General features: G+C 44.3%; 1 protein-coding gene and 1 long non-coding RNA gene across 3 annotated transcripts in view; one reads left to right on the top strand and one right to left on the bottom strand.

Annotated features, from left to right (window-relative positions):
* The window catches only part of LOC106852400 (uncharacterized), a 79,189-nt gene extending 73,184 nt beyond the window's left edge, over window positions 1-6,005 (bottom strand). Inside the window, exons 1-2 of the long non-coding RNA XR_015807681.1 lie at window positions 5,740-6,005; window positions 102-238 (exon numbers count right to left, since the gene is read on the bottom strand). This is a non-coding gene — a long non-coding RNA (uncharacterized LOC106852400). The remainder of the gene's footprint in view (window positions 1-101; window positions 239-5,739) is intronic.
* A 70-nt stretch (window positions 6,006-6,075) lies between these two features.
* ATP2A2 (ATPase sarcoplasmic/endoplasmic reticulum Ca2+ transporting 2) overlaps window positions 6,076-13,495 on the top strand; it is a 43,963-nt gene continuing 36,543 nt past the window's right edge. Inside the window, exons 1-3 of one of the 2 annotated variants that reach the window (XM_014874927.2) lie at window positions 6,076-6,418; window positions 7,490-7,507; window positions 7,599-7,681. In XM_014874927.2, the coding sequence (XP_014730413.1) occupies window positions 6,301-6,418; window positions 7,490-7,507; window positions 7,599-7,681 (219 nt within the window). In that variant the 5' untranslated portion in view covers window positions 6,076-6,300. The remainder of the gene's footprint in view (window positions 6,419-7,489; window positions 7,508-7,598; window positions 7,682-13,495) is intronic. The other variant, XM_088176100.1, reaches the window with a different exon arrangement.

The raw sequence follows: 13,495 nt of genomic DNA, 5'->3' as shown, positions 1-13,495 counted from the left end.
GTGGTAGTCATGTGCCATTAGTCCCAAACAATGCCTGAAAATGGAGTCATCTCCATGAGTAAGAAAAGCTGTTCAGTCTTACATTATTGCTAGTCACCTACATGGAGTCATCCTGCATGTCTTCCTTTCAGTCTTGAGAAGTCAGAGAGAGTGTGACTTTTCCTTGTGATCCAGGAAATACATGGAATGGCAGAACTCTGTGCCATGGTGGAACTGTTCATGGCACCGTGCAAGAACTCTGAAAAAGGGGAAATATTTATTGTTGTACAAACGCCTTGATTAATGCCTCTGAGAAGGTAAAGAGATTTAAAAATGAAAGAATTTTTAAAACCAAGTAATTCAGATGGTTCACTTAAACCAGAGTCTTACTTTACTAAGCCTGAGTAACTCCTTGGCTCAGGAATTGGTGGCCCATGACCAGCACTAAAGTAATTCAGCTTTCTATGGCACTATTAAGTGCACTCTCAGTATGAAGTTCTGCAGGTAAGTAGATGATCACAGCTATGACACCCCTCACCTTGTTAGAGACAGAAAATACAGGACAATTCTGTAACACCCCATAAACAACAAACTACCATTTTCTAAACACTGTGCTTGGCCATGCAGCCCCCTACAAGCTCTCAGCCCCATCTACAGACAACAAAACTTAGATCCAGAGCCCACAAGGAATATTTACACAAGAAAAAGAAAATGGCAGCAAGCTGCCAAATTAATCAGAATTAGACCGTAATTAGATGGAAAAATCAGGTCAGGATGAGATAAGAATTCAAATCATGTGGGCACCAACCAGTGCTTTATTTCTAAAGTTGCTGTGCATTTTTTAAAATAACAGTCCAGCTGATTTCTTTTCCAGGGAACTGACTCACCATCAAAATCAGGAGAAATTATTTTTTCAGATATGTATGATGGATGTTGGTTCTCATAAAATGTTTCTCTCTCCCATACACCTAAATCTACTGACACCAGCATGAGATGCACAGATTTTTCCAAGCAGGTAAATGGAGATTATTGTGGCAAATACTCCAATGGAGTCTTTGGAGATGAACCAAATGACCATGAATAGGATATAGAAATAAAATAAGAAATCTACCAAGCCAAACTGTGATCTCTCATAGTTACTGTCACTGAGATCAGACTCTGTCTCGCTGCCTCTTTACACTTCCAAGGCAGCAAGGAGCTGCTTTGTGCAGGAACAGAGATCCAGTTCTAGAAATCTCCCAGCAGCAACACCATCCTTTGTGATCACAGTCTCTCAGTCTCTGTGGAAGTCAAATTCTACCTGCTGCTGACACAGGAACACACATTGCCAAGGAATAAAAATTATTCAGAATAAACTCAGATTATCTTAATTATCAACATTCAAACTCATGTTTTATCATTTATTCCTCTGCTGAGTTTGTATAACTGTTTCATCTCAGTATTTTTTTGCATTTTGCTGTTTAAGCTATAAGCTTCTTAAAGGGGGAGAGAGGGAAAAAAACCCCTTGACATAATACCATGAATTCAAAGAGCAAGCTGACTGCAAAAAACAGTTACTATATTTAAACTGCATTATCCTATGACAGAACTGCAGATTTAAAACCTTTCACTTTGATACAGCACTTTTGCAGCATTTTAATATGCCTTAGTAGATTTCAACTGGCTGAAACATTTTAATAACTGTAATTTCAGAGGAATAAAATAGTACTGTGGGAGGAAGAAACAATGCCCCCATTTGTCACTCACGAAGACTTGTATTTGAAATCAGCCAGGGTGATGAGAGCAGTGAGTTTGGTGGTCTCAACACAAGCCCCATTAGGCAATTAGCCAGTCTGCAAAAATCATGACATAATTTGGCACAATTAAACAGAATATTCTCACTTCGTCTATGTTCACTGAAAGACATCCTATTGCAGGTCAGCATTCATGTGTTTTGGCTCAACAACTGGCATTTTATGTTGTGCTCTTCCATGCTGAGTTTAGCTCCACTCTAAACTATTAATCTTGTTTGAAAACGGAGCTACAAAACATATGTGTTTGTGTACAGCAAGAGACAATTCACATTATGACCAGTAACTCTGCTGTGAATCTGCTTTGCAGCAGTAGGGATGACTTAATGTTATTGCAATTTGAAGGAAAGCATCCTGCAGTCCTCTCTCAGGCCAAATTCCCATTTACTTCAATTAGTAAGCATTACAGGAACTGTTTTAATGCTGCTGCCTGATGTGTTGGCTGCTCCTTCTTAATATATTACAGTGGAAAAAAAAAATAATAGGCCAAATGTAGGAATATACACTTCCATTATGTGAATGGAATCTCAACAAGGCCAAAACTGCCCCATTTTGTTGTGTTTCTTTCCCAGGTACCACTCCAAGGGGTTCCACTCTAATAACAAACAGCAACTTTGCAGCAGCAAAATGAATTGATTTCCTTTCTTAAAAATGGAGAATGTAAAGCTCTCTGCACCTGCTGGAAACCTGGAAGCTTTCATGAGCTTGTTGGCTTCAGGCAGAGCTGAGGTGCTGTCATATTGATTTGGGTCAAAATATCCATCTTTAGATAACCATCACCTTTAGATAACCATCTTCTTTAAGAAACAAGACAAATGTCATGGAAAGCATTATGAATCCTTGCAGAGCGATGGGAAACAACACTGATTTCAACTCACAATTCTAAATTTGTATGATCTCAAGTGATGCCAAATTTAGCAGGTACTGCTTCTGCTGCAGTGTCTACATGGGTATTTGTAGCTCGTTCTGTACTGTGCTGTCTAGACCATGAATTGTATCTGCAAATGCTTTTCAAATGTGTAGCTGGCAGAGGATTTGGAAGGTATCACCTGCAAAGGAATCCTCAGCAGCAGCAGTGGTCCTGCACTTCTAAGGAAAGGCAGGGAAAGGACTGAAGGGAATGCAGAGGTTATCCTGCTCTGGAAGAACTGTAGAACAGTCCTTAAATCAGTCATTCTTCTCTCAAAATTCACTGAGCCATAACAGAACACGTGACAGAAATAAATTCAGGCAGAGGACTGTGCTTCCAGGTTCTTTCCAGATTTTATATAGGATGGAAAAAAGGGGGAAGAATCAAGTGCTCTGTACTGAATGGATGAGAGAGAAACAACGAATGGGAGCTGTCAAACTGTAGCTGAACTAGTGAACCCCAGAGAATGCCAAGAGTTCTCCAGGATTTGCTAGAATTCAGGCTCTGTTTGCCTTCCTAGCAGCATTTCCTCCTGTTAACAAGTTAGATAGAAAGAACACAGTATCTACTTTATTTTACCCTCTGCCAAGATCTAATTGCATGTGCCATGCCTCTGGTATGCTTAAAATAATTTTCCATGAGGCCTTTAGGAAACAGGCACAAAAAGGAAACCAAGAATGACATAGGAAATACAACACAGGGTGAAATAATATGAAATGACCTGGGTTTCTTTCTAGTATCATTTTGTTTTGAAAATTGTTACAGATGCTTAATTGTAATATTTTTAAATATTAAGAAAATGAAAGGCAGGACTTCCAAGTCCATTACATGTGCACTTGTATATGAAGGCTAGTAAATATGCTTGTGTGTAAAAATAATGCTTGGTAAATGTATTTTTACCAAAAAAAGTATATATAATCGAGGTTTTATTAATGTGGTAGAAGGGAAAAAACTACTCACAGACATATACTGAGCTGTTAGTGAAATAATTCAAGTAGCTGGCATTATTCCATATGGAATTATTATGGAAATCATGTATTTTTAATGTTGCATATGCATATGTACATGTTTTGGGGATGGTGGCATCATGTGTTCATGCCATATCAAGCAACTTATTAAAACTGGTTTAAAAATTACAGTAAATTGTATACATTATATGCACCTACCATGTGACATTCTTCACCTCTGTAGCAGGCTAAGTCTATTTAGGTGTTGTGTGAGGTATGAAAAGCAACATAACTGTCCTGATGCAACATTTGGCCATGTTGATTAATCCTGCTGATAAGCAAGATGAAATTAATATGGGCATGGCATGGAATAAGTAATTGCCTTACCTGAACTAGGTCATCAGATCTAGCTCAGGAATTTTCATTCAGAACTGCCCTGTGAAGTGTAGGCTGTCAAGTTATCCTTCCTTGGACCTTGGCCATTCACAGAGGAGCCTTTTTGAGCAGTTGTACTTTTGTTAGAAAGGATGCAGGGCCACATGTACCCTGTAACACCCTAATTTTACAAGGGCTGGCCCCTCTCCATCCCTTTTCTAGCATAGAGGTAAGACTGAGATATTTCATTCCAGATCAGACACGCAGTTTCTTATAGCGTGGTGCTGTGGGTGGTTTATAAGTGGTGGAAATGCAGATTGTATGTAGGATCTGCATTTATGTAAGCCAGCACACATGTAGGGATCAGCTTTGGTATTTGCACAGGCACATGGACACAAGAACATCGCTTGGATCCAAGTTTTAAAGGTGTTTATGCCGTGTGCTGATCTGCTGTGTTGTGCGTGTGTGCTGCAGGTGTATTAATGTCAGCTGGCAGTGATTTCTCTCCGGTTTGAGTTCACTTAAGTTCCTATAAATTACCGGGTGGGATTGGAGGGATCTGTCAGTTTTCTGTGCTCTGTCGGCTCCTGTGCCTGTGCCAGAGCCGAGATACGGTGCTGAGGAGAGCTGGTGGCAGCTCAGCCCACAGCAGCGCTGGAATCACAGCGGGCAGTTCATGGCTCCTCACGGTATCACCAGGGCTGAGTGTGCTGTCACCGGCATCCGTGCGACGGCAACTGGGGACACTGCTCAGTGCCAGCAGCACAGGGCAGGACCTCAGGGGAGTGACCCCGTTGCCACACGGCCCTCACCTCTGCACATTCGTGATGGATGAGCCTCCTGTCGCGACAGAGGCCGGTGCAGCCCCTCACAGTCACAATCATTAGGGTTGGAAGGGACCCCTGACATCACCCAGTCCAACTCTTTGCCAGGGCAGGGGGACACAGGAAGGCGCCCAGGTGGGTTTGGAATGTCTGCAGTGAGGGAGAATCCACTGCCTCCCTCAGAGTCTCACCCTCACACTCTGACCGACTGATGCTCCTGTCGCGACAGAGCGCGCCAGCCTCACAGTCACCCTTTGACCGGATGATGCTCCTGAGGTGGGGGCCGACCCCACACTCACCCTGGACTGGATGAGGCTCCTATCACGACAGGGTGAGGGCAGTGCTCCCAGGACGGCTGGCGCTCCTGTCGCGACACGCGCCGGAGCAGCTCCGCGCCACCCCCGCGCCAAGAGCCCCATGGCGGGCAGCTCCCCTCAGGCCGCCCCGCTCCCCTCACGTCGGGCTGAGGCCGGGACAGGGCCGCTTCCCGCCGGGACAGCAAGGGCGGGAAAGCGCGCACCGCACCTGCGGGGCCGTCCCGGTGCGCAGCGGAAGCGGCGGCACCGCCGCGCGAGGCGCAGCCGCCACCGGGCCCCGGGCGGGAGCACGGACGGCAACGGGACCGCGCTGCGCAGGGGCCGCGCCGCAGCCATCGCCTCCGCCCCGCGGGCGGGGCCGCCAGCATGCCCGCCCCGCGCCCCGGCCCCGCCAATGAGCGGCGTCCACATGCCGCGGCGGCGAGAGAGCACCGGGCGGCCCCCGAGTTACATTAGAGCCGCCGCCGCCGCTGTGCGACCGGAGCGAGCGGAGGCAGCGGCGGGCGCGGGGGAGCCCGAGCCGTGACGGCGACAGCGGCCTGGGCAGGCCGGGGGGGATCGGGCTGCTAGAGAAGGAAGGAAGGGGGCTATCCTGACCTTTCGCAGGCAGCAGGGCAGCTGCGGCTTTTTCTCCCCCGCGCCGTTATCGCCCTCCGTTACCGGGGGCGGCTCGGAGCCGCTGAGGCGAGCGGAGAGGCCGCTCGGCCACCTGGACGCGGCCCATCCCCGCAGGGACCCGCCGCGGCCCCGAGGCGACAGCGGCTCCGGGGGCCCGCGCGCTCCCCGCCCGAAGTCCCTCGTCCCCGCCGGAGAGGCGGCTCGGCTCCCTCGGAGGCGTGAGGGGTGGGAGGGGGGGTGGGGGCTTTTTTTTTTTCCCTTGCCTTTTTTTTTTTTTTTTTTTTTTTTTAGGGCGGCTTTCCCTATTTTTTTAGATTTTTTTTTTTTAATTTTTAATTTTTTTCCTGCCCCTCCCGGCCTCCTCCGCGAAGAGTGAGGTGTGCTCGGGCTCCTGTGCTGCGGGAGAGGGTCTATGGTGATAGCACGGGGGTGGTGAGGGCTGAGGAGGGGTCTCGCCGCCGCCCCCGCCGCCGCTGAGGAGGAGGAGAGGGAGGAGGAAGAGGCGAGGCACGGCACCATTTGCTGCTCCCTGCCCCAGCCATGGAGAACGCGCACACAAAGACTGTGGAGGAAGTTTTGGCTTATTTCGGCGTCAACGAGAGCACCGGGCTCAGCCTCGAGCAAGTGAAGAAGCTGAAGGAGAAATGGGGCTCCAACGGTAGGTGAGGCGGCCCCGGCGCGGGGATGCTGCCGCCGGCGCTCGCCCTCTTCCCCCTCTGCTCCCTTTCCCAGCCCTCTCTCGTCTCCCTCATCCCTGCCGGGGCCCTGTGCGAGGCCTAACGCGTGTGCACTGGCAAAGCCGGCATCTCTTCCAGGACCCGGAATAGGAGCGAGGGAGAGAAGATGGCTGACTTGAACTCCACCTCGTGGGTTTCTTTCAATCCCGAGCTCGCAGGGCTGCTCTGGGGAGGAGGGTGTCACCTCCGTTCCCTTCCACCGGAACGGTGGGAAACCTTATTCCATTCTGAAATGAAGCGCTTTGGGGTTTAGGATTTGCCTTTTTTTTTCTTTTTTTTTTTTTTTTTTGCCCGTCTTGACCTTCATTTTCCCCATTTTTTTAGCGCCTTTCTCCCCCTTTCTCTCCAGTCGGGACACAAAATTCAGTCGATTTTTTTAATCCTCGCTGCTTGGCTGTCCTAGTCCCTTATGAACTCTCTTGCCTTTTTGTAAAAATGAAAATCTATGAGAAGATTACACGGTGGAGGTGGTTTTTTTAGCTTTAACACTGCTTTTATGTCTCTTGGATTACTAAATCTAGTTGCAGGAACATAAAGGGGAGAGCATAAATAAGGACATACTCTTAAAATGGAGGAAAGAATCTGAAATATTTTGAACCAAGTTTGATGGTTTGTGATTTTTTTTTTTAATGAATGTGGAGGAAAAGCTTTGTCAGGAAAGCATTTGAAAAGCGTTTTGAGCCTTTGACCCTTTGTGTGCAGCAACAGCAGAAGTCCCACAGCTGGCTGGAGTGATGACTTGGCTGAATTATAACCCTTGGCACATTCCCGCGAACCTTTACGTGTCTTAAAATGCAAAACTCTCAGTTCCATTCACATACTGTGGTGAAAAGAGCCGCCTTAGTGGGGCTTTCGGTATGTCTGTCAAATCCAACCCAGCTGAGTGTGCAGTGTGTGGACTATCTGGTGTGGATGCCTGATAATGCTCTAATGTGTTTCTTTGATGATTTCTTTTCTTTGACATGCTTCCTGGAAAAATCTTCTACTGACAGAGCTGCCGGCAGAGGAAGGTGAGCATGTTATGAAATCTTCTGCTAATTATTGCTGATAATTTATTTTTGTAAATGTGCGTGACTCAATGGCTTTTGTTACATATTGCAGGAAAAACCTTACTCGAGCTTGTGATTGAACAATTTGAAGACTTATTAGTTAGAATTTTGTTGCTGGCCGCTTGCATATCTTTTGTAAGTATTATTTATTAATTTAAAAAAATTTTCTAGGGTTCTGTATGGCAGAGTGACATATTCCAATGTATATGGCCTGTACATACTGAAATTATTCTTTCTTGCTGGATAGATGCAAGATTGCCGTCTCTTAAATTAGTTCCTTGTGACGAGGTTTCTGTGTCCTAGCCAAGAAAAATTTCAGGGAGTCTTTCATTGCATGAGTCATAAGTACATAACTACAGTAGACAGGTATTTTAAAAAGTGCTTCTCATTCAAGCCAGTTTGCTTATTTGAGGTGGGATTTCCCAATGCTGCTGTTGGCTTTGAAAATTAACCTTGAGTAAGTAAGCGTTTAACTGGACATTCTTCTTGCCTTTGGGTTAATCTTTATCAAGCTCCATGTATAATCATTGGAAGACATTTTTGGATGCAATGCAGACTGTAAATAGAATCTACATGGCGAATATTCCAGTTGCCTTCCCTTCCTGATAATAGCAAGGTGACAGTTGTTGCTTTTGACAGTGACAAGAATGTTGACGGCTGTGATGGCACCATTGTTGACCAAATTTGGTAACTGACCTTTGGATAGACAAGTCATTAAATGGACATCTTGCTTTGCATTCAGGACTAAAAGAACAAGAATGTTTTAAACTTTTTTTTTTTCCTAAAACAAGCATTATTAGGCAATCTTCTTACATTATGTGTAAATGGTATGTGCTTGCTGAAAAACTGGAAAACAAGAGTGAAGACTCAGAGGAGGAAGGTGAAGGCTGTATTTCTTGGGGTGCTGGACAACAGAAACAAAAGCTTGCAGAATACTAAATTGTTTAGGTAGGGAGTAAAAGTTTACAGTAGACTTTGCCCTGGAGTTGTAATTAACTACTTGAAAAAAAATTAATGCTGCAGCTCTTGGGGGGAGTGGAAATTGTGGTGACTCTTTAGCTAAGGGCAAGCTAATTAGGATGGGCAGAGGAGAATGTGCTCTGGAGCTGTTGTGTGCTGGGGGAAGGGTTGCCCTGGTGCTGCAGTTTGTGCTGTGCTGGGATCTGCTCTCCCCGCACCAACACCTTCCACAAGGCTCTGGCTTTGGGTCTGTAATTCACCAGTACCAGCTGAGCAGTGACTGGTGACATCAGTCTTGACCATGGAGACAGATGTGTTTCACTCACTCCTGTGTTTCCTGGAGAGGAAATCAGGCTGGCTATTGAAAATTGAATAAACAGTCATTCAAAAGCTTTTTTTTTTTTTTCTTTCCCTCCTCTTTCCCCTTTTCCTCACAGAGGGTGAGAAGGGGATGTCTTTTTGTTCCTGAAAAGTCAGGAGTGTTTCTGTCATCTCACGAGACAAATGACAGCACAGAAGTTTGTTAGGCTTCCGTGCCAAAGTACATTAGTTGTTTTTATTATAAACAAGTAAGTGAAAAATCAGATTCCCCAAACTAAAGCTTTGATTGTTGAGTCTTAGTAAGTATGAGACCAGACTGGCAGAGGTCATAGAACGTGCACTGCTGAGTCCTCTTGGAAAACTTGATTAGTAGCTGAATTCAGTTGCTTTTTTCAGTATGGTTAATTTTCCTATCTAATTAAGAGGAGACTGTTGTCTAATGGAGTGTGGGATAGATCTGGGTTCTCTGCTTCTGTGCAGCTGACATGGTACATGACCTTGGGCTGCTGCTCTGCCTTTTCTGTCCCCTATTTTGGAGCTACAGAGGCACACTAAATTGATGTTAGAAGTAAAGATTTTTCTCATATGAAAAGTAAAAACCCTCTAGATATATTATTATTATTATTATTTTGGTACTTTAAAAGCTCTTCCGCTTTGTGTTTGTTTCTGGTGTCTTTCTTTGCTCAGAAGGTGATGATACTGTCTCTTTCTCTTAAGCTTTAACACTTTTTCTTGATGAAAGGATAATAAGACTTTTATAGTAGCTGTAAAGCACCACTGGATATGTTGATACAAGGATTGCATTACTGCAAAAATAGGATGTAATTACATCACCTAAGTTCTGGTGTTCTTGACCAGCTGTACATTGTCAGTTTAGAAAAACTAAGATTCAAGTATGAGACAGAGGATCTCGAAGTATATAGGTAGTTTTTCTGTGTGTGTGTGAGTTCAGGGAGTTTTTATGGTTATTGTGTTATAATCATAAATCATATTACTTTATTGCTGTTAGAACTGCTTGCACAGTAACACACATCTGTAGCACTGAGACCTGCATTAGGTTTTGTGCAGAAACATCCTTTCCTATGTAGGGTATAAACTTGTGTTCAGAGTGCCTTTCGTGCCCTCTGCTCCCGCACTGCCTGTCAGGTACGTGTCAGTAAAACAGCTCAGAGCAGCAGCTCAGTCTGTGTCAGGCAGGCTGATTGCCGGGGTCAGATGCTGCGTGTTTGTGGATCCTGTGTCCTACATTCCAGGTCAGAAGTGCTGTAAGAGATGTGCCTGGTTAGTGAAAGCCTTAAGTATGGCCTTTGAAGAGAAACAGTGTAAATAATTTCTGATGGTGAGTAAATGTATCTGTGAATAGACTTGTCTTTGTTCTTCTGTTGGATCCGGGAAGCCTCTGCAGAAACAAACCCTTGGACTGTATTCATGGCTTTTAATTCTTGATACTTGTGTAGCATGTGCTCAGATCTACAGTGTTTACTGAAAAGAGCAGCTTGCTTTGCTGTATAAATGATTTTGACAGGTTGCAAAACGTTAACTGCATCTGATGTGGAATAATTCCTTGGTGAAGTGTGGATGCTTTAAGCAGTGGTGTGTGCTGAACTCTGCAGTCTTAGCTCTGCATCACACAGTGGATTTCCTCCTACAAGGTGCAGTGTAGGCTAAAAACTCTACCAAAACTTGAAGTATTTGTACAGCATCCTAAGAGCATTCCCTCCCCTCAGTAATTCCTTTGACTCCTAAGCTGACTTAGAAGTGAATGTCCTGAGAATGTTTTTTAGTAGTGGATATCTGTGTTTAGTTTAAAACAATACACCGTGCTTTAGCCCAGAGATTGTAACAGCCTTTAAATTAGCATGAGTGTAACCTAGCTTGTGGTGAAAGGTGAACAAAGGTCCTCGTGGAGGAAGTAGGATGTGTCATTAACAGTGTTTCAGATTTTGCCCCAAAATCACCTGAAAGCTACCTGTAAAGGTCAGCAGCAGTGAGTGTGTGGCACAAGATAAGAGTTGCTGTAGAACGTGACACTGATACGCTTTTAGCTAAACTTAGATTGCTCATTAGCATGAGGGTAGGGCTGATAAAAGTTTGAGAAGTCATTGTGATTCCATTTTATGGTGTAAAAATTAAACTGTGGCTGATGGGTATCTTTTTTCCCCCCTCTTACTGCTATAATAAACAATATATTAAATTATTTTTCAATTATTTTCAGAAATAACGGAGTAACATCTGATGGATGCTTACAGTCTGTGAACTCAGTAAAATACTTAATTTTGTGCTTAGACATGTGGTCAAGATGCATTGGTTTGTGTTTGAGATGGTTTTTTTCCCCTGACCTTGTGTGGCAGACAAAAATCTCTACTGAATCATGGAACTAAAATTGGGAGGTTTTCCTTTAATATTACGTGGTGTTCAGTATAATTGACACGGATGGAACAGGACTACTGAAATAGTTTGCACCTGCTTAATTTTAAGTTTATTTATATTGAAAAGAGAAATCACTAAAAGAGGGGTTTCTGTCCAAAATATATTAAAACTGAAATCACGTTATCCCGTGAGAAGAAAACTCTTAAAAGCAGTCCATGGGTTTTGTATGACCTGCTTTAATTAATCCAGGACTTCTTTTTGCTGGGATGAGATTTTACCTCTCCCAGCTTGCTTCTAAGTTTCCATTGTCAAAATGAAAACCAAACAAAAATCCCTGTTTGGTTGCTGACAACAAAGTGTTTGCTTTTCCTCCCTCTGTTAGTGGTGAGCGGGTACAGCCTGCTGGGCAACGCAATTCTGCCTCCAAATTCCCATTCTCCAATTCTATTGTTGTTACTTAATGACACACAGTCATCTGAGGTAACTTGTCTCCATAACTTCCCTGACAATAGAGATACTTCACTTGTAGAAATGGAAAAAACTGTAAGGGCACTTGTGATGTTTCAGTCGCTTCCATCAGTGCTCACCTCATTGCTGGCTGGCTTTGGCATTGTACCACTGTCCCCTTTTTACAAATAACCGAGTGCTGTTTGCCTGTCATTGTGTTTCTTTTGCCTCAGAGTCCTGCAGGTCCACCCCATTAGGCTTTGTTTAAAATAGGCTCTGCAAGCCATGGCTCTGGCAGCCCTAAAGCAAATATGCTGAATGAAAGTTGTCCTTTAAGCTGCTTATATTGGCTGTTGATATGGGGCTTTCATGTCTTGCTGTTATTTCCCTTATATTTTTAGCCTTGCATTTCTCTTGAGCAATTATCTTCTCGAATTTTTCCTACTCTTTCTTAAATACGTGGTGACTTCACCTATTGACAGTAGTGCCTGACCAGAGCATTGGAGATCAATGACCTGGAAATTAAGCTGTTCTACATGTGAGTCTTAAAGTGATTAGGGCTGAAACATGGTGGGGCCCTTCTGAGTAGAAATTGGAAAAAAAATGAGATCTCTCACTGTAAACCTCTCCAGGGTCTTAAAAGTGTGCTAGTGGAAACTTTTTCACAAGGACTCAGTGACTTGGACAAGAATTGTCTGGTCTTTACCAGGCCTCAGCATATGGTCTGTTGTTACCAAAAATGCAAAGTTAAATATTTGTTATTGCTTGTTCTACTTCCTCTTTGTTTTTCTTGGCTTTGTTTTGTTTTATTTTACTTCAGGCTGCTATCAAGTAATAAACCTGATCTGTTGCAGAATGTGTTGTGTATAACAAATATCCTAAATGAAGTGTTAATATAGCTGTAGTCTGCCATAGCAAAACTAAGAACTTGAAATGTATCTGGTTATTTTGTCTGTGTTTACTAAATTGTTCTAGAACTAGAGTTTGGACTGTTCCACTGATAGTAATTGTGTAGAAACTTCTGGAGAGAGAAATGTGTATTGCTGACTTCCAGGGTTAACTAGATACTTCACTTTAGTCTTGTCACAGGTTGATAATTTCACCAAAAAAACAGCAGTGAAGATTTAAACCATCAGACTCTATACTCTCAGGATCTCTAATTTGAGTTCAGCTGTTCTTATTGAAATAATGGCTTATTGAAAGGAAAGATCCCTTGAAAACTTAATTTTGGCTCTCCTTGACATACTTGGATCTGGCTGTCCTTGTAGCTCCTTTCCTTACTTCTGGAAGTTGTGGCCTTTCTCAATGTTATTTTACAACACACATGGTCTTAAATCGGAAAAGATTCTGCTTTAACGTCGTGTAAAGCAGATGTTTTATTCCAGTTAACCTTGTGGGTGCCTGCTCAGATAGGCACATCCCAACATAATTGAATTTATTTGCTATGTTTGGAAGCAAAGTGGGCTCTGCAGAATTCCAGGGAGGGAAGAAACAGATTCTGATGGCAGCGTGTGACCTTGTGTGCACTGCGAGATCTGGAAATGCCCCGTTGGCCTCTCCTGTGGCTCCACGGGCAGCAGCAGTTGTGGTGCAGAGGGGAGGCTGCCCCTGGCACAGGGATGTGTGTGGGGTGGGCACAGACAGCAGGGCCAGTCCCACTGCCCCAGCAGGGCAGGGCAAATGACAGGAGCTCCTCTGGAGATGGGAGAGCACCGAGGTGTGCAGAGATCCCAACTCAGTCTGTTCTGCAGGGGGATCACACAGACCCTCGAAATGTTGTGCTGCCAGTTGGAATGTTGCAGTCACGTTAATCACAACCTGGATCTTACAAGTTTATCCCTTTGTAATAAA

This window comes from Sturnus vulgaris, chromosome 19, assembly GCF_052056855.1.
Source record: "Sturnus vulgaris isolate bStuVul1 chromosome 19, bStuVul1.hap1, whole genome shotgun sequence".
In the NCBI taxonomy this organism is placed as follows: domain Eukaryota; kingdom Metazoa; phylum Chordata; class Aves; order Passeriformes; family Sturnidae; genus Sturnus; species Sturnus vulgaris.
This window is presented reverse-complemented; position numbering and strand designations above follow the sequence as displayed.